At 37.5% G+C, this 21955-nt stretch overlaps 1 protein-coding gene across 2 annotated transcripts; it reads right to left on the minus strand.

The window, feature by feature from the left end:
• Nucleotides 1–1575: 1575 nt before the first annotated feature.
• Nucleotides 1576–21535, minus strand: LOC119040242 (Fc receptor-like protein 2). Of its 2 annotated transcripts, XM_037133145.2 has the most exons (7): nucleotides 21432–21535; nucleotides 20406–20426; nucleotides 14022–14288; nucleotides 13508–13789; nucleotides 12360–12647; nucleotides 11659–11937; nucleotides 1576–3834 (listed from the first exon to the last, which is right to left on the minus strand). In XM_037133145.2, the coding sequence occupies exons 1-7, from the start codon at nucleotides 21460–21462 to the stop codon at nucleotides 3506–3508; spliced, it is 1497 nt and encodes a 498-aa protein (XP_036989040.2). In that variant the 5' UTR covers nucleotides 21463–21535; the 3' UTR covers nucleotides 1576–3505. The 2 variants fall into 2 exon arrangements, with proteins under 2 accessions (XP_036989040.2, XP_036989041.2); XM_037133146.2 differs by lacking the exon at nucleotides 20406–20426.
• Between the last annotated feature and the right edge of the window lie 420 nt (nucleotides 21536–21955).

Here is a 21955-nt window from a genome sequence, read left to right on the forward strand (position 1 = left end):
TACTCATTTGTTTTGTTGATTAGATTCCACATATAGGTGAGATCATATTGTATTTGTCTTTTGCTGCCTGGCTTATTTTGTTTAGTATAATACTGTCCAGTTTCATACATGGTATCAGGAAGGGGAGGAGCTCCTTCTTTCTTTCTGCAGCATAGTATTCTATTGTGTAAATATACCACGGTTTTTTGATCCACTCACTTACTGATGGGCACTTAGGCTGTTTCCAGCACTTGGCTATTGAACATTGGGATGCACAGGTTCTTTGAGTTGGTGCTTCAGGATCTTTAGGGTACATTCCCAGCAGTGGGACTGCTGTGTCAAAAAAACCCATCAGTGGGTCCTTTTGTATTTGTATTTTTTATTTTCTGAGGAAATTCCATATTGTTTTCCACAGTGGCTACACCAGTCTGCATTTCCACCAACAGTGCACCAGGATTCCATTTTATCCACATTTTTGCCACCACTTGTTTTTGTTGTTGTTGTTGTTATTGTTGATTTTTAAATAATGGCCACTCTGACTGGTGTGAAGTGGTATCTCACTGTAGTCATAAACATTTTTGAAATATCAGAATATAAGTTTCAGTTACTTGTACTACAATTTTGGCCAATTTTAATTTTCTGTTTTGTATACCATTCTTTTCATTTTTTTCAAATTCTAAGTATAATTTTTAAATTTTTAAAAAAGATTTTATTTATTTATTTTTAGAGAAAATGGAGGGAAAAGGAAGGAGAGAAGCATTAGTGTGTGGTTGCCTTTCATATACCCCCTACTGGGTACCTGACCCACAACCCAGACATGTGCTCTGACTGGGAATCAAATCAGTGACCCTAAAAAAAAAAATGCTAAAAATAAATAAATAAAAAAATAAAATAAAAAGTTAAAAAAAAAATCAGTGACCCTTTGGTTCACAAGCTGGCATTCAATCCACTGAGCCACACCAGCCAGAGCCCAAAAATAATTTTACTAATATTTAGATAAAGTACACAAAAATGTCAAAAATGTGCAAAGCCAAAATTCTGTAAAGATTATATTTAATGTGATGAGTATGCTTGTGTTCTCATTAATTCAGTCCAGTCATGGTCACATGAAGATAAAGTTACACACATGTCAGGGGCTTTATTACGCTTATTTTTTATTTCTTTTTATTTTTTAATTTAAAATGTTTGTATTGTTGTTTAAGTACAGTTGCCTCCTTTTTGTAATGTATTTTATATTGTAATTTAAGAAAATATTTCAAAAATAAATTTTTGTCTTCACTTGAGGACTTTTTTTTCATCATTAGAGTAAAGGGAGGAGGGAGAGAAAGAGAAAGAAACATCAATGCAAGAAAAAACCATTTCTTCGTTGGCTCCCATGCACACCAGACCCAGGAATTCCAGGTTCCCAGATTGTGGATGAAACCTGCAACTTAGGCATGTGCCCTGACCTGTAATTCAAACCTGCAATCTTCCAGGTATGGGACAATGCTCCAACCGAGATACACTGGCCAGGGCTAAAATAATTTTTTAAAACCTTATTTCTTCCCAAGTTACTTATACGTTAATTAAATATCCACAATTAAGCACAGTCACCTGGATTTTTAAAATATTTTAATTTTTAAATTATAGCTGACATTTAACATTATATTAGTTTTAGGTGTATAGAGTAGTAATTAGACATTTATAAAACTTATGAAGTGATCCCCTCAATAAGTCTAATACCCAACTGGCAACATACCTCATTATTACAATATTATTGACTGTATTTCCTATGCTATACTCTACATTCCCATGATTATTTTGCAACTGTTAATTTATAATTTTTAATTCCTTCACCTTATCTACCCAGTGCCCCAACCCTCTCCCACTTGGTAACCATATTATTCTCTTTATCTGAGTTTGTTCCTGTTTTGTTTGTTTATTTTCCTTTTTAGATTTCACATACAAGTGAAATTATATATATATATATATATATATATATATATATATATATATATATATATATAATTTGCTTGCTCTGACTGATATCACTTAGCACTACCTTCTAGATCTATTCATGTTGCTGCAAATGGTAAAATTTCATTCTTTTATATGACCAAGTAATATTCCATTTTGTGTATGTATATAGATATATTTGTGTATATTCCAAATATTCTTTATCCCGTTTACTATTGATGGACACAGGTTGATTCCATATCTTGGCTACTATAATAATACTGCAATGAACATAAGGATGTATATGACTTTTCAAATTAGTGTTTTGGATTTCTTTGGCTAAATGCCCAAAATAAAATTGCTCACTCAAAGTATTATAGTTCTATTTTAAATTATTTGAGGAAACTTCACTCTGTTTTTCATAATGTCTGCACAAATTTGCAATTCCACCAACAGTGCATGAAAGTCCCCCTTTTCTCACACTCTTGCCAACACTTGTTGTTTGTTAAATTATTGATGATAGACATTCTAACAAATGTGAAGTGATATTTTATTGTAGTTTTAACTTGCATTTCTCTGGTGATTAGTGATATTGAGCATCTTTTCATATCTCTATTGGCCATCTCTGTGCACTATTTGGAGAAATGTCTATTCAAATCATCTGCCAATTTTTAATTGTATATTTTTGTGTGTTAGGTATTAAGTTCTTTATGTATTTTTAGTATTAACCCCTTATTCAATGTATCATTGGTGAATATCTTCTCCTGTTAGGTAGCTTGTCTTTTCATTTTGTTGATGGTTTTCTCTTTAAATATGAAAAACTCTTTAGTTTAATGTAGTCCCATTTATTTTTTCTTCAGTTTACCTTGTCCAAGGAATTTATATAATAAAAACAAAGAGGAATAACAAAGAATTTACTGTTTATATTTTCTTCTAGGAGTTTTGTGATTTTGAATCTTATCTTTAAGCCTTTGATCTATTTTGAGTTTATTCTTTTATGTGGTGTAAGAAAGTAGTCTAGTTTCATTTTCTTTCCATGCAAATGTAAAAATTTTCTAACACTATTTATTGAAAAGACTGTCTTTACCCCATTGCACATGTTTGTCTCTTTTGCCATAAGCATGTGTTTATTTTTGCAGTAGGGTTCTTTTCCATTGACCTATGTCTCTATTTTTATGCCAATAATATGCTGTTTTGATTACTATATTTCTTGCAGTATTGTTTGATATAAATTGTTCTTTTTTCTCAAAATTAGTGTGCAGTGTGACCTGAATTAAAACCACTAAAGTTATGTAACTCTATAGTTTCTTAATCATTTTTTGATATCATTACCCAATTCATGGTCATAAAATATCAGTGGTTTATCTTTTGAAATGGCAGGTATGGGCTAATAAGAGAATGGTTTATTAGCAGTTTATTATGACCATAGACTAACCTAACAAAAGGTGCTATCCTGGCTTCATTCTAATGTAGAATAGGTGTTTCTTAAGGAGAAAGAAGCAGTGGTGTATCATAAAGTGAATTGGACATGACAGCAGAGAGAAGGGCCACAGAGCTGGGTAAGCCCATTCTTATTCCCTAGCCCTTGCCATTACCCACCTTCACATACTGCACCTGCATCCTCATCATGCCCACAGTCAAAAGTTTCAACCTGCTCACATTCAGCCAGGGTATCTTCAGTCCCATTGCACATAGCTACCTGAATAAACACAGGTTGGTCCTCTTCTGCCACAGGTGGATATAACATGCCTGCAGGTGTATGCTTGGCTGCTCCACAGCCCAGCTCCTGGCACACCACAGCCACCTCGTTCATGTCCCAGCCATCGTCACACACAGTACCCCAGTAACCATTCTTTTCCACCTCCACTCTCCCTTCACAGCGGTGAGGACCATTCATCAAGCGAATTTTGATTGGAGGCCCTGCAAACAGAAAGAGCAGAAAACATTTGGAAATGTACTGTTATGGGAGCTCCCAGGGATAAGAGAGAGTGTTTAATTGTGGTCATGGTGTGTGGTATGAGCATGATTATAAGGGACTTGCTGAAGTAGGAAATTATAGAATTTTGGCTCTGTCCCACTCTATTATCATCTCTTAGAATCATCCCATCCTACCTAAGACTCCCTTTCAAAGACACCTGGGACTTTCTGATAATGAATAAATGTGGAACATATAGATTTATGGTTTAATTTTCGTGAGTTCAAAAATATCTTGGAAAAAAAGGATTCTAGAACTAGATCTTTCCTAGAAATGGAGGCTGAGACCCAGACTAGGAAAATACTTTGGGCCAAATCAATCACTCATTTTCTTTTTGAAAGCTGCAACATATCCTGTGGATCACTTCATCAACACAGGTCCATTTTCTCTGTGGAAAGATGGGTGTGAAGACATTATACAGGCTAGTTAATATGTAATCTCTCCCTGTTTGGTTTGTTTGTTTTAAGCTGGAATCATTTCTTAAAAACTTTATTCTTTAGGATTTCTAGCAGAAAGAAGATATGTAATTCCAGAGTTGTCATCTGTGACCAGCTTTGTTTGTCTGATAATTAAGCCAATGAGGAAATTCAGAGAGAAGGAAGGCAAAGACAGAACACTTGGATCCAGTTACACATTAAGTCATAGTCATTTCTGATCCTTCTTACCAATTTCACTTATTTTTTTTGCTCAGGCCAGTTTGTACTAAAATCTGTCATTTGCTACCAAATGATCTATCTTACACAATCAGTTACCAAGTTCATGACAAAACCCCTGCAAAAAAATATAAACTTTGAATAATCATAGGTAATAATGTGAATATAATTTTCAAAAATAATATATTGAAATGATAAAACATATGCAAAACTCTATAGATCCAGAATAATTCAAGCAACTAGATTAATTCAGTAGTAAATTAATAATAAACTGGGTATATCTTAAACAGAAAACATCAAATTCTTTTCAAATTCCATATATGGGATTTACAGACATGTTAACTGTGTATTAGGCCACAAAAGAATTTTCAGTAAGTTTCCATCAGGAAAATTTATGCAGGCCAAAAGTACAATTTAAAAATGTGTGAAAAATCAATAAAATAAAGGATCAAAATAAATTTATTTTATAAATAAATTTATTTATAAGAAGTTCATTGTTGGTGAGATTGCAGACTGGTACAACCACTATGGATAACAGTATGAAATTTTCTAAAAAATGGATCTGCCTTTTGACCCAGCAATTTCACTGCTAGGATTATACCCTAAGAACCCTGAAACACCAATCCAAAAGAACCTATGTACCCCAAGGTTCATAGTAGCATAATTTATATTAGCCAAGTGTTGGAAGCAACCTAGGTGCCCATCAGTAAATGAATGGATCAAAAACTATGGTACATTTACACAATGGAATTCTATGCAGCAGAAAGAAAGAAGGAGCTTCTACCCTTTGCAACAGCATGGATGGAACTGGAAAGCATTATGCTGAGTGAAATAAGCCAGGTGTTCAGAGACAAATACCATATGATCTCACCTTTAACAGGAAGCTAAACAACAAAACAAACAAGCAATGAAAATATAACCAAAGACACTGTGAAATAGAGAACAGGCTGACAGTGACCAGAGAGGAGAGGGGAGGGGAGTTTTAGGAAAAAAGGGGGAGGATTTACAGGAACTAGTATAACGGACACATGGACAACAACTAAGGGGGTGGAAATGGGTGGAAAGTGGGGAGCACTGGGGGGTGAACTGGGATGGGAGGAAAAGACAGAAAACTACTTGAACAACAATTAAATCAAAAAAAGGAATTACAAGTTTCAGGTTATAAAAATGAAAAGGTATTTATGCATACTTTAGAAATAAGACAAATGAAAATATTATAGCACACATCAACTTATAGAATGACATAGAAGTGGTACTTAGAAGAAAACAGATTTAAATAAATTTATAAAAAAACATATTGAGAGGGAAATGTGTCTGTGTTTAAGGAATTAAAGAGAGAATGAGGTAAATAAATTTAAAGCAAAAGGAAAAAAGTTATACTGAAGATAAAAGAAAATAAATTAGGAACCCCAAAACAAATAAATTTGAATACTAAGACTAACCATTGTGTTGTCCACTTTCACCACTTCTATTCAATATAGTATTGGAAGCCCTAACTACAGCAATTAGACAAGAAAAATAAATATAGGCATTCAAATTGGAAAGGAGGAAGTAAAACTGTCATTGTTCCCAGATGATGTGATAGTGTACAGAAAATCCTATAGACTCTACCAAAAAACTACTCAACCTAATGAGTGAATTGACAAAACAGTGGGACATGAAGTCGGGATTCAGAAATCCAAGGCATTTTTGTACACCAACAATAAATTATCGAAAACAGATATCAGGAAAAACTCATATTTGCTATAGCAACAACAACAAAAAATAAAATACGTAGGAATAAACCTATCCAAGGAGGTAAAATACCTGTATTTAGAAGATTACACAATACTAAAGATAGAAATTAAGGAAAACACAAACAAATGAAAACATGTACCATGTTCATGGATAGCAAGGGTTAACAGCATGAAAATGTCCATACTACCAAAACCAATTTACAGATTCAATGCAATCCCTATTAAAGTACCAATGGCATTTTTCACAGATATAGAGCAAACATTTCAAAATTTTATATGACACCAAAAATGACCCTGAAAAGCTACAGCAATTTTTTAAAGTAATTCTGAGAAAGAAGAACAAAATATGAGGAATCCGCATATAAGATATCAAACTGTATTACAAGGCCATAGTAATCAAAACAGCCTGGCACTGGCATAAGAATAGACACATAGACCAATGGAACAGAATAGAGAGACCATAAATGATCCCAAGTCTCTATGGTCAATAAATATTCAACAAAAGGGGCAGAAGCATAAAGCGGAGTCAAGATGGCTTCTTCAACAAATGGTATTTGGAGATGTGGACAGCTACATACAAAAAAATGAACCTTGACCACCAACTTACACGATGCACAAAAAAATAAATTCAAGGTACATTAAAGACTTAAATATAAGTTGTGAAACAAAAAAGTCCTAGAAGAGAACATAGGCAGAGAAATATCAGATACTCCACTCACCAATATTTTCACCAATATGTCCCCTGGAGCAAGAGACATAAAGGAAAGAATAAACAAATGGAATCCTATAAAAATTAAATCTGCATGGCTAAAGAAAACAGCATTAAAGTGAAAAAAGAACCAACCATGTAGAAAAACATATTTGTCAATGATACCTCAGAAAAGGGTGTGATCTCCAAACTATATAAAGAGCTTACATGGCTCCACTCCAGGAAGACAAATAACAGAAATAAAAAATGGGCAAAGAACTTGAACAGACACTTCTCAAAGGAGGACATACAGAGGGCCAAGAGACATGTGAAAAGATGCTCAGCATCACTAGTCATCAGTGAGATGAAAATCAAAACCACAGTAAGATTCCAATTTATACTAGTCAGAATGGCCATCATAAACAAAGCAACAAACAAGTGTTGGAGGGGAAGTAGAAAAAGGGAACCCTAGTGCACTTTTGGCGGGATTGCAGGCTGGAGTAACCACTATGGAAAACAGGATAGAATTTCCTCAGAAAACCAAAACTGTAATTGCCTTTTGACCTGGCCATTCCACGGCTGAGATTATATCCTAAGAACCCTGAAACACCAATCCAAAAGAACTTATGTGCCCCAATGTTCATACCAGCACAATTTACAATATCCAAGTGCTGGAAGCAACCAAAGTGTCCATAAGTAAGCGAGTGAATCAAGAAACTATGGTACATTTACACAATGGAATACTATGCAGCAGAGAGAAAGAAGGTGCTCCATCCCTCTGAAACAGCATGGGTAAGTCTGGAGAGCATTATGTTACATAAAGTAAGCCAGGCAGTGAAAGAAAAATATCACGATTTCACCTACAAGTGGAACCTAATCAACAAAAGAAACAAGCAAGCAAAACATAACCACAGTTGTTGACATTAAGAACAACCTGACAGTAGCCAGAAGGGAAGTGGGAGGGGAGCAAAAGTAAAAATGACGAAGGGTATTTAGGAATATGTATAAAATACATATGGACAATAGGGTGGTAGGACCAAGGGTGGGAAGTGGGGATGGTAGGAATAGAAAGGAGTGGTAGAAGGGAAAATGGAGACAGCTGTATTTGAACAATAAAAAAGTATGGGGGAAAAAAGAACTCACACTTGCTTTTCAAAAAAAGCAATAAGTAGACAATTCCCTGAGAAATTTTATTAAGAAATTCTAAGAGATCAGATTGACGTCCACCAAGATGGAGGCATAGGTGGAAGCACTGCACCTTCTCGTACAACCTAGTTTAAAAACAACAAAGTTTTAGCAACAAAAATGAAGCCAAACCACAGAAAATTGAACTACACGGAAGTCTGACAACAATGAACACTTCAGCCAAACTGGTAAGAGGGGCAGAGCCAGCAGCAGAGTGGGGTCAGGCAGGAAAGATCCACCGGACCAACCGAGCGTGACCCAGGTGCCTCAGCAGCCGTGGGTGGATCCCAGGTGTGGAGAGCGGGTGGACCCACTGAGGGCACAAGGTGGTGGACCCACTGAGGGCTGATCTCGGTCACACATTCACGCACAGATAAACCGGTGAAGGAGCTAGCAGTGAGATGGACTGCATAGGCCCCAATGCCAGGAAGCAGCAGAGGGAACCGCCATTGTCCCTATGTGACCCAGCACCCATGTACATCACCACAAACCAGCGACCTGAGTGGCCCTGCCCTGGTGAATACCCAAGGCTCCGCTCCTCATATGTAACAGGTACAGACAAAAACCTGGCTCAAGAACAACTCAGAGCCCCAGAGCCAATGAATCTAAGTGATGAAGAAATATCCAAACTTCCAGATGCACAATTCAAAACACTGGTGATCAGGATGCTCACAGAACTGGTTGATTTTAGTCACAAATTAGAGGAACATATGAAGGCTAAACTAATTGAAATGAATGGAAATGAGCAGGAAACCAATAGTAATGGAAAGGAAACTGGGACTCAAATCAAAAGAGTGGACCAGAAGAAGGAAAAAAATGACCAAACAGAAAAGGATGAAGAAAAGAAAATTCAAAAAAATGAGGAAAGGCTTAGGAACCTTCAGGACATCTTTAAACGTTCCAAAATCTGAATTATAGGAGTACCAGAAGGGGAAGAGGAACAGCCATGAGTGTAAACCTTATTTGAACAAATAAAAAGGAGAACTTCCCCAATCTGGTAAAGGAAATAGACTTCCAGGAAATCCAGGAAGCTCAGAGAGTCCCAAAGAAGTTGGACCCAAGAAGGAATACACCAAGGCACATCATCATTCCATTAGCCAAGATTAAAATGAAGGAGAGAATCCTAGAAGCAGCAAGAGATAAGGGGACAGTCACCTACAAAGGAGTTCCCATCAGACCATCAGCTGATTTTTCAAAAGAGACCTTACAGGCATGAAGGGGATGGAAAGAAGTATTCCAAGGCATGAAATCCAAAGACCTACACCCAAGACTGATCTATCCAGCAAAGCTTTCATTTAGAATGGAAGGGCAGATAAAGTGCTTCTCAGATAAGACCAAATTCAAGGTGTTCATCATCACCAAGCCCTTATTATATGAAATGTTAAAGGGACTTACCTAAGAAAAAGAAGATAAAATGATGAACAGTGAAAGGACAGCAAATACACAGTTATTAAGAACCACACCTAAAACAAAAGCAAACTAAGAGGACAGCTAGATCAGGAGCAGAACCATAGAAATGAAGATCACATGGAGGGTTAGCAATAGGGGAGTGGGGGAAGGAGAAGGGGGAGAAGGTACAGAAAATAAGTAGCATAGACAGTAGATAGAAAATAGATAGGGGGGAGGGCAAGAATTGTATGGGAAATATAGAATCTAAAGAACTTGAGACATGTGGTCATAAACTAAAGGGGGGGAATGGTGGGGGACGGGGTGTGAAGGGTGGAGGGGAATGAAGGGAGGAAATAGAACAACTGTAATGGCATAATTAATAAAATATATTAACCCCCCCAAAAAAAAGAAATTATAAGAGATCATACAATGAAAATGGAAAATATAAAGAGAGCATCATCACAGATATAAAGACTATTCAGAATTTAGATAATAATACAAGTCAACATTATGTGATGAATTCAAAAATCTAGATAAAAGACCCCAATTTGGGGGTGAAAGCATCCAAATTATTTTTAAAGGCTAAAAAAAATTAAAGACCAAGGAAAAATGTTTGAAAGTGGAAGCAAAAATCTACCTGACTCAGTTATTTGCCTAGTTCCAAAGAGTTTTAAAATAGCAGATAATTCCAATATTGTTTTAAATTGCTGCAAAGGACAGAAAGCTCCTCAAATCATTCTTATGAGGATAATCTGTCCTTGACACCAAAACTAAATGAGTATATAAATAAGACACAACATTTTTTAAAACTATGATTTTCTTTATTTTATTTTATTTATATTTTGAGAGAGGGGAACGGAGGGGGAAGAGAGAAAAAAACATCAATGTGTGGTTGCTTCTCACGTGATCCCCACTGGGGACCTGGCCTGCATGTAACCCAAGCATGTGTCCTGACTGGAAATCGAACAGGCAACCCTTTGGTTCACAGCTTGTGCTCAATCCACTGAGCTACACCAGCCAGGATGAGGACACAAAATTTTGAAGTAAAATATTAGCAAGTTTTTTGTTTTACTTATGATGACATGATAATTAAGAAGCTGAGTGAAATAGGCCAGGCATTGAAGGACAAATACCATATGATCTCACCTTTGACAGGAAGCTAAACAATAAAACAAACAAGCAAGCAGAATAAAAACAAAGACACTGAAATAGAGAACAAGTGGGCAGTGACCAGAGGGGAGAGGGAAGGGAATTTAAGGGGAAAAATGGGGAGGGATTTTGAGGAACAAGTATGAAAGACACAGGGATGAGGACTGGGGGGGGGGAATGGGAGGGAGGTGGGGAAACGGGGCGGGGGGGTACTTGAAAAATAATTAAATAAAAATTAAAAAAAGAAGGATTTATACCAGAAATTCAATGACTATTTTTATTAGAAAAACATTTAAATATACTGTACAATAATAAAATTTAAAAACATTCTATAGCCATTATGATATATTAAAATAGTAGCAAAGAGTAAAGTTTCTTGATTTTGCTAGCCCTAGATTAAAGTTTGGTTTTTGTGTGACCTATTAGCTGTGTTACCTCAGACAAGTGACTAAGTCCTAATTTTATTTATTAGTAAAAGGAGAGTTGTTATGGAGATTAAATAAGATACTCATAGTAAACTTTTGAATTCCAAAACCTGGTTTGTTCATGATGTTTCTACTTTTCCCTTAAGTATTCATGCGGCTTAGTTGTATCTACTTACTCATTGTGAGCACTCAGTATGGAAGTATTTTTTATTTTTCTCAGTGGTGTTTCCCTCTTCCCTCAGTTGTGTATTCATGCCTCACTTACCTCACTTGTAAAGCTGACTTATCCCAGCACAGTGTCCTACACATAGGGTCTGTTGTTCACATATACCTGATTATATCAAGTAAAGGGTAAATAAAAAGGGAAGTTGTAGACCAGTGATGCCATTGTTAAGATCAATGGAAAGGAAAGCCTGAGAGTAGAAAGACTCTTTAGTTTAACTGTGATTCCCTGAGGGACAGATAAATTCTATGAAAAGAACAAACAAGCTATTACTTGACATAATTGCAACTAGTCCACTGAAAGACTTTGGACATGTCCTACCTGTGATGTTGAGTGCCACCATCTCACTGCGTTGGGCCACCAGGCCATTGTTTGCCTCACAGAAGTAGTTCCCATTATGCTTTGCAGTCAGAGATAGATTGAAGGACACTCCTCCTCCAGAAGTCACTGAGATGTTCCCAAGAGAGATATTTTCATGATAAAATGAATACAGAACAGGAGGAGATGCTCTCTTGTCTTCACAGTGAAGCTCCACCATGTCCCCAGTAGAGATCTGGTTCCCAGGAACACTGATGGTGAGGAGAGGATGTGACACTGGAACTGATAGAAGTAATAGGGTCCATCACAGAGTGTTTCTTCTGTTGATATAGACTTACAACCTATCTATTCTCACCCATGTGTCCTCAAAATATCTCTCCAGCACCATAGATTCTTTCTTACTGTCATACCTCCCAATCTAATGCTGCAGAGACAGTTCTAGAAGACTTTTGATGACCTCTGATGAGCAAGTCTGGAAAATATACCTCTGGTCATGCCATATACTGGCCTTGTATCTGTCCCTGTCATTCTCCTTTTACTCCCCTGCTAATGTTACTCCTACCACCACTACCACCACCACCATCATTGCCATAACGATATTAGCAAATTAACCTTTTTATTGCACTTGTTCTTGAAACAGCCTTAGTGCAATGCAATGAAACTGCCCAGTTGGAAATTTCTGGCTAATTAAAAGTGCTACTTACTTCTCACAGTGATGTTCACTGTCTCACTCTGGATGAGGTTGTGGTTATTGTCAGCTGTGCAGTAATATCCACCAGCATGGCTTTCCCTGATAACAGGGATCACTAGCTCTGATCTCTGAGAATGCACACTTTTCCTCCCCAGATTTTCCCTTGTGTCTTCTTTGTGCCAAGAGAATGAGATTTCCCCTGTGCCTTCAACCACAGAGCAGACAAAGACCAGCCTCTTTCCTTCAATTGCCTGCCCCTCTTGGGGTTGGGTCTCCATAAGCACTCCAGACACAGGGATTCCTGTGTGAACACAAGATGACAGGTGAGGGCCTGGTGTGGAAGCCAGTACTACCTGGTAGGCTTTGTGGCAGGTGCAGTTTTGAAATCAGTGTTACTCAGATAAATATTTTTAGTAGGAAGGAAGCATTCTGAGGGCCACTAGGCATGAGCACCCTGCAACTTAATGGTCTAAAAATCTGACCTTTCACTTCCTACACATTAATTAGCCCTTTCTAATGATCACAGATCAAATTGATCTTACTCTCTCATGATCTCCTGATGCATTTGGGACAGAAGTAGTGGGAAAAGCACAGGCTGTGGAGTCCTCACTCAGCTCTGCCACATATCCATTGTATGATACTGGTAGGTCAATGAATCCTTCAGATCCTCAGTTTCTTAAAGATAAAGTGTGGATAATCATGCTAAGTTCGTAGAGTTCTCATATAAATGAAACAATATACATGTATAAAGCAAGTACTACACTACAGATGTTCAATAATTGGTGGGTATTTTGAAACCACATTCCACTGGCATAGTTGAGATAGGATAGCAAAGTGGGCACATACTAGCACCAGATTGCTCAGCTTCAAATTCCAGCTGTGCTACTTACTTACTGGTTTACCTTGGGCATGTCACTGGCTCTGTAAGTTTCCTCATGTGTAAAATTGAAGTAATTATAGTACCTACTTTACAGATATTATTCACACGTCAATACTTCACAGATTTGTTGGGAGCACTAAATATAAAACTGCTCTGAGCAATTCCTTGTACTTTGCAAATTTATATAAATATTCTTTTCTCTAGCTATTTCTGAGTCTTAGAGGAGCTGTTCCAGAACTGAGGACAACAGCTTCTCAGCCAGCCCAGCCATTGATACTCACTCTGCACATGCATATAGGATTGATGACTTCGCTTTGTGACACTGTGTGATGATGTCATTGCCTCACACCAGTAATATCCTGAGTCTTCTTTCCATAATGCTGAGATCCAAAATTCTGATGAGCTCCATTTTGACATCAGGGTGTGGCCATTCCTGAAGAAGGAGTACTGGAGCTGTATTCTTGACCTATCTGAAGGGAGTTGGGTATCACAAGACAAGGTCACTGAGTTTCCTTCAGTGGGCAGCAGGGGTCTGGCTGTCAGAACAGGTGCTGGAAACAGCTCTGAAGAAAAGAATTAAACAGAGACCACCAGTCAGTGAGGTTCAGATTTCCTGTTGACATGTGCCTTATCTTCTCAGCCCTAATGAGAAGGACATACAGCCCCACACTCAAAGACAGACAGTGACTCAAAATTTCTGCCTACATAGGTGGTCTGCTCTGTACTGTACATTGATCCTCCCATATAGGCCCTACCTGTTCTCAGTCTCTTCTACTTGAATAGTGAGACCCTCACCTTTGACAGTGAGCCATGCAGATCTTGTTTCTTCTGTCACATCCACAAAGAAGAAAAATTTCCTATCTGCTTTACAATAATAGGAGCCACTGTCACTGGGTCTTGCATTTGAAATGACATAGCTTGAGGTGCTGTAATAAGTGGATATCCGAGATCCATCCTTATAGTACATCAGTCTCTTTATTTTATTATTTTCTTCTCCATAGCATCTCACGACAACCTGATCTCCTTCATAGGCATAGTGTGGCATATCGATACTTAGCCAGTCTGCAGAAGATGAAAAAAAACTTGTGCCAATGCTGCTTACCATGTTCCAACATTCTAACATCTGTTCATATGGGGAAAGATAGTGCATACACATACACAAGAAGCCAGGCAGCCACAAATTCCTTAGGATCTGCAGAACCTTCTGGCTTTTCTGATCAGTAAAAGTGAACTCTATTTCATTTAATGACATCTTTTGTCTTCTACACATTCTGCTAATTTTATGTCTGTTAAATATGTTTTGATCAATTTTTTCAGTTGTCAAAATTTCTTGAACTAAATATATATTTTAAATAATTTCACTTAAATTTTCTTATATTCATTCAAGATGATCTCATGTCCCTGTGACAGTCATGATTAACTTTCTATGCATCTCTCATTACTTAAAGGTTTAGCAAAGCAGTACAATTCAAAGACATATTTTGTCATTCTCTATAGAAGAAACAATCTGGGAAACTGATAGATCAGCCCAGAGATCTACAATTTTAACATCTAGAATTTTCTACTTGAATGTATTTTAGAGGCTTCTGGGAATATTCTTGTTTAGATCATTGCCTCTCCTTGGAAGATAGTGGTCATCAGAGAACAAATGAGCAACTTGGTGTTTTGGATCTTCCCCAGAAAGAAAAGAAAAAAATTCTTAGAATAGAGAGGAGCTAGTAGACTCTCCTTTAAAAGCCTATGCAAAGGAAAGAAAAACCAGCCATTATACTGCTTTCTGATGCAGTCCTGCAGCTTTGGGTATTTTGGAGAAAATTTTTAGTTGTTGAAGGAACTGGAAACTGAGGCTCTAATATTAATTTGGAATTATAATACACTGAGTTAAATTTCAGAGAAAATGTTTGTTCTAATAAAAAGCTTATTCCCAGGCCTGAACATTAGACCATACCCCCTGTGTATAAAGAGACTTAGCCTCAGATATGGAGAAAACAAATGAGGAAAGAGACAATGTGTGAATATTTATTTAAGCTGTCTGCCAAGTTCACACCTCTAGTCATAAGTTTATGGCAGAAAGAAGAAATACCCATTCTCAGAGTCCTGTCTCAGAACAGAGACCATCTTCTTATGAGATCTAGACTCAGTCTCCAAAGCGGAATTCAGAAGGAGGTGGGGAAAAAGCATTCATAACTTTCATATTATATTAAACATTTCTAATCTTTTAAATGTATGTATATATTTTACAATGGTCAAAATATTTCAATATAGAAATCAATATAATATGTTGGAGGTAAATGCTCAAAATTTTGTTCTTGATGGAGCAAAGTAAATCAAATAAGTTCAGAGACAACTGCCACTTTGAAAGGTACATTACTAGACTATGAGGTTCGAATGAATGGTTGGGGCATAAATACTGTTAAAAAAAGAAGTCTTAAGCCCTCATTGAAGTAAAAAATTTTCCTTCTGTAGATTGAGACCAGGCAAAGTTTTCAGTGAAGAGAATAGAGATAATATCAACTTGATTAAATAAACATTTAAAAAGATATATGGCCTCCAACCAACATTGAGGCATAGACAACTTTATAAAACACACACATGACTAAAACTGCAAGAAAGTCAAACTGTGTGGAAGTCTGACAAACAAGGAATTAAGGAGAAACATCCATCAAGGCTTTTAGGAAGAGAGGAGATGGGCAGCTGTGTTGAAGAGGACATGCGACAAGGTGAAAGCTGGCAGACTGGCTGGCCCCGCATTCATGTGAACATAAACTAGGTGGAACAACTGGGGAATGAGAAAGACTGTGCAACCCAGGTTTCCAGATCCAGAAAAACAAAGTCTTAAAATCTCTAAGTGTAAAAACCTAGAGGATTGTGGTCATGAGAGAAATTTCCAGTTCCACAGACTCTGTTGTAGAGGCTCATGGGGCCCTTAAAAATACACAAGGCCATTCACTCAAGAATCATCACCAGGCAGCACTTGAAAGGTCACAATTTGCTTGTGAGTAATAAGGGAAGTAACTGAAAAGAGGGCAAGAGCTAAGCAAGCATCATTGTTCTCTTTCTGATGCCTCCTCCATATACAGTGCTACAGTGTAGCAAAGTGGGTTACCTCGCCCTGGTGAATATCTAAGGCTCTACCCCCTTACAACATAACAAGTGTGCTGAGACAAAGAAATCTGGCCCAAATTAAAGAACAGATCAAAATTCCAGAAAATCTAAGTGATGAGAAGATAGACAATCTATGAGATGCAGAGTTCAAAACATTGGTAATTAGGATGCTCAGAGAAAAGACTGGGCATGTCCACAAAATAAAGGAAGATGTGAAGGCTATACAAAATGAAATAAATAAAAATATACAGAGAACCAATAGTAAAGAGAAGGAAACGAAGACTCAAATCAATGATTTGGAACAGAAGAAAAAAATAAACATTCAACTTGAACAGAATGAAGAAAGAACATAAAAAAATGAATAGAGGCTTAGGAACCTGTAGGACAACTTTAAAAGTTCCAATATACTAATCATAGGGGTGCCAGAGTGAGAAAAGAAAAATAAAAAAAATTGAAAACTGGACTTCCGCCAAGATGAGGACGTAGGTGGAGGAACCACCTTGCCTCTGTGCACAACCAAATCTAAGAACAACTATTTTTAACAGCAGTCACAACCAAGCCACACGGAAAATTGAAAATACGGAGTCCAAAGGACAGCTAGATACTCAGCTGGTCCGGTACAAGGAGTGAAGCCAACAGCAGAGCAGGTTAGCAAGAAAAAATTCCCGGGTGGTGCGCAGTGCGCGCACAAGCAGCCATAGGCGCTGATCGCGAGCGAGCTAGCTACGGGAGCGCACAGGGAAGAGGTGCGGCGGGTCGGTCAGTCGCGCATTTACATGCGGAGAAACCAGTGAGAAGGGAAGCCTGTGCGGGGCAGCAGCCTTGCACAATTCTGATAGGATAAACAAGCCCACCCGAGGCGTGTGGTGTGACTGGACAGGCTGGGCTAGCGGAGAGGACCACCATTGCTCCCTCTCTGACCACGCCCCCACACACAGCGTCACAAACCAGCGACCTGGGTCTCCCCGTCCTGGTAAACAACTAAGGCTTCGCTCCGCTTACTTAACAGCACAAATAGACCAAAAATGGCTCTAGGACAACTCAGAGCCCCAGAACTGATAGATCTAAGTGATGAAGAAATAGCCAGTCTTTCAGATGCACAGTTCAAAACACTGGTTATCAGGATCCTTACAGAACTGGTTGATTTTAGTCACAAATTAGAGAAACATATGGAAGCTAAACTAATTGAAATGAATGGAAATGTGCAGGAAACCAATAGTAATGGAAAGAAAATTGGGACTCAAATCAAGGGAGTGGACCAGAAGGAAGAAAAAAATGATCAAACAGAAAAGAGTGAAGAAATAAGAATTCAGAAAAATGAGGAGAAGCTTAGGAACCTCCAGGACATCTTTAAACATTCCAACATCCGAATTATAGGGGTACCAGAAGGGGGAAAGGCACAGCCACTAGTGGAAAACTTATTTGAACAAATAATAAAGGAGAATTTCCCCAAGCTGGCAAAGGAAATGGACTTCCAAGAAATCCAGGAAGCTCAGAGAGTCCCAAAGAAGTTGGACCCAAGAAGGAACACACCAAGGCACATCAGAATTACATTAGCCAAGATTAAAATGAAGGAGAGAATCCTAGAAGCAGCAAGAGCTAAGGGGACAGTCACCTACAAAGGAGTTCCCATCAGACTGTCAGCTGATTTCTCAAAAGAGACCTTACAGGCAAGAAAGGGCTGGAAAGAAGTATTCCAAGTCATGAAAACCAAAGATCTACAACCAAGATTGCTCTACCCAGCAAAGTTTTCATTTAGAATGGAAGGGCAGATAAAGAGCTTCTCAGATAAGACCAAATTCAAGGAGTTCATCATCACCAAGCCCTTATTATATGAAATGTTAAAGGGACTTACCTAAGAAAAAGAAGATAAAAAAGATGAACAGTGAAAGGACAGCAAATACACAGTTATTAAGAACCACACCTAAAACAAAAGCAAACTAAGAGGACAGCTAGATCAGGAGCAGAACCATAGAAATGAAGATCTCATGGAGGGTTAGCAACAGGGGAGTGAGAGGAGGGGAAGGGGGGAGAAGGTACAGAAAATAAGTAGCATAGACAGTAGATAGGAAATAGATAGGAGGGAGGGTAAGAATAGTAGGGGAAATATAGAATCTAAAGAATTTGAGACATGTGTTCATGAACTAAAGGGGGAAATGGTGGGGGAGGGGTATGCAGGGTGGAGGGGAATAGAGGGGGGAATAGAGCAAATGTAATGGCATAATCAATAAAAAAAGTTTAAAAAATTGAAAACTTATTTGAAAAAAATAATGAAAGTACAATCTCCCAATCTGGTAAAGGAAATGGACATAAAAGTCTAGCAATCTCAAAGAGTCACAAACAAGTTGGATCCAAAGTAGAACATGCCAAGACACACCATAATTAAATTACCCAAGACTAAAGATAAGTAGAGAATGTTAAAAATAGCAAAAGAAGTGAGTTAGCTACAAAGGAGTTCTCACAGGACTGTCAGATGATTTCTCAAAAGAAACCTTACAGGCAAGAAGGGGATGGAGAGAAGAATGCAAAAGTCATGAAAAGTAAGGGCCTACATCCAAGATTGCTCCATCCAACAAAGCTTTCATTTAGAATGGAAGGACAGATAAAATGCTTCACAGATAAGGCAAAGTTAAAGAAGTTCATCATCGCCAATTCTCCATTTTACGAAATGTTAAAAGGACTTATCTAAGAAATGGAAGATCAAAACTGTGAACAGTAAAATGACAACAATCTCACAACTATCAACAACTGAACCTAAAAAAACAAAAACAAACTACATAAACAACTAGAATAGGGAGAGAATCACGGAAATGGAGATCATATGGAAGGTTATCAATGGGGAGGGAGAGGAAGGAGAACAGGGGAGAAGGTACACAGAATGAGAAGCATAATTGGCAGGTACAAAATAGACAGGCAGAGGTTAAGAATAGTATAGGAAATGGAGAAGCCAAAGAACTTATATGTACATCCCATGGACATGAGTTACTAGGGGGTAATGCTGAAGGGAATGAGGGTTCCAGGCAGAGGGGGATAAAGTGGGAAAATGGGACAAGTATAATAGTATAATCAATAAAATATACTTAAAAAAGAAGTAAGAAATATGTGACCAAATTGGTAATAATGACAGGGATAAAGATAAATAGAAAATGATGACCTCTGATTATACTAAGCCTGGAACAGAAATTTGACTGAAATATACCTAAGTAAATGACCTTTAACTTTGACATTTTACCTGTTCTTTAAAGGAAGGCATAATTTTATATAACACACACATTTTACCATAATTTCAGGAAGTTTACTGGATTGAATGAGGCTGATACTGAGACCCTCTAATATATTAATAAAAACACTTGCTTAAATTGCATCAGATATAATGCAATTTATATAGACATAAAATGACCAGATATATAGGTATTAACTATCCTCCCTATAATAAAAAAATGCTTTTTCAAATAAATGATTAAAGAAGAAAATGTAACCCTCCAGTTTAATATAAAACCATTTCCTTTTTGTTTTATTACATTAGAACTTTAATGATGACGATGATGATGAAACCAAGTTATACAGGGGTAGTTTGTAATCCAAGTAAAACATCAAGGGATCATTTTGTTAAATGCAGAATATCTTCTTAGCTTTCTGGTTACCTTTTTATTGTAGGAAATAGGTTTTCAATCACTGCCTCCAGTGTTTCTGACCAAGGCTTTTAAGTTTCTGTGACTGGACCAGAATATTTCCCAAGATAATATTTCATGATTTGTTTTCTCTTTGTAGTTAACTTATTACATGCCCCTGGACTTTATAGTAAAGAGAAAATGATGTATTGTCTTGAAATAATTGGGGTAAGGTCTTTCACACAAGCAGATGGTAGGAAAGCATAGAGGAATGTGACATTGGAGCATTTATACTGTGGCTGGGACTAGGTTTGGGGACTGGCCTCCCACTTTCTTCACCCCATTTGTGGACCTAATCCCTGTAATCCTCAGCTAAGAGACTGGAACAGGCAGTACCTCCCTACCCTGGAAAAGTATGTATGATTCCCAGTTATCTAAAAGAGAAAAGAAAAGAATAACTTACCTGATGATAGGCCAACAGGAGCTGTGAGGCAATAGTCAAAGAGATTAGCACAGGACCAGTATTTTTACACTTAAAAAAATGGTGTAACTCTCTTAGAATGTTTTCAACAATTCTCTTCCCCCTTCTTTTCTTCTATGTCTTCTTCCCTCTACCCCAGGTATTTATTCCTTTCTACTCCCCTCATTCCTTTTATTTTTTTCTTCATCTCTCCTTTTGTCTTTCCCTTACTCACAAAAAATACTCCCATAGAACAAAGCACTTATTTCCTAAGGCCCTAACATTTTATAAACATAGTGCATCCCATTATCAGCTGGTTATTTTGTAGGTAAATTATCAGAAGTGTCATGATTTACTTATTCCTCTTCCACATTATCTTTTTAAGACTGGTTATTTTCTTTGAGACATATTGCCTGTCTGGTGGCAACACACAAGCCAGGAAATCCCAGAAAGAAAATGGAGGTGTCCTCTCATATATCATAGACACTCTTTCTCCCTTCTTTCCTATTCTAGTTCTAGTATCATGCTTGCATTCATATACTACAGTCATATTTATCAGCAAAATCCACAGTTTCATCTTTAGGTAGCAGGACTTGAAACCTCTCCAAAATTTCAGTCTAGGAAAGTAAGAGTTAAGCCAAAAATGTGGTACATTGGAGCAAAAGTGGAGTTGAAGCACAGTGATATTTAAATGGTCTAAAAATAGAATTTAGCCTAACAAAACATTTCTGTGATATCCTTTAAAGAATTTTCCCAATTTTCCCAGAGATGAAAACATTAATACATGTTAATCAAAGGGAGAATGCACCAGTATTTGGAAAAGAGATTCATAGTCCTTTGGTTTTCCTGGAAACCTTGCTCTGCTCAGTACCCATTTATGTAACACTTGTTGGCCCTAGGTTAGAAGCTGAAGATCATCCCAACTCATCCCAGCAGAGAGAGTTGTTCTCCATATGAGGTTCTGGGATGACTAAGCACAGGTGCTTCTGTTCTGGTTACTCCCAAGTTTTGCTCTAGTATTCTACTCACAAAGCACCAGAAGCAGTAGCCACAGAAACATAGGATCAGAGGAGAGAAGTTCTTCTAGTGACAGTCAGGTGCAGCTCCAGTCCCAGAGTACAGTCTATCCAAGCAGAATGAGAAGCCAGATTTTGGCAATTTGGATCATCAGCAATTTTATACAAACAGAAATTAGGAAGTAGGAAATTTCTGCAACTCAGCATCCTCCCTACCCTCAGTTTTGTGAGTGCTGAGAATATAAATGTTTTTTATAGAGTTCTACAGTTATATGTGTATTGACCATAAATGCTCCTTAAAATGTAAGGTGTTTTTATCCTATAGCTAAGTTCCCTTTAAAGAATCTTTCTTACTTGCTTTGATTTTGCAAAGAACATTAAATTTTAGAATTGCTAAAATTTAAATTACTTGCTGTTCTCTTTCCAAAGAAAATCCACTTTACCATGGAGGATGCATGCCTTGTTATGCAATTCTAATATTGTGACACCATGCCAACACTGCATGGATGCTGACCTTTGTAATTTCTCCCAAACCAC

This window comes from Artibeus jamaicensis, unplaced genomic scaffold (assembly GCF_021234435.1).
Source record: "Artibeus jamaicensis isolate MK-2021 breed Jamaican fruit bat unplaced genomic scaffold, CSHL_Jam_final contig_475, whole genome shotgun sequence".
Classification (NCBI taxonomy): domain Eukaryota; kingdom Metazoa; phylum Chordata; class Mammalia; order Chiroptera; family Phyllostomidae; genus Artibeus; species Artibeus jamaicensis.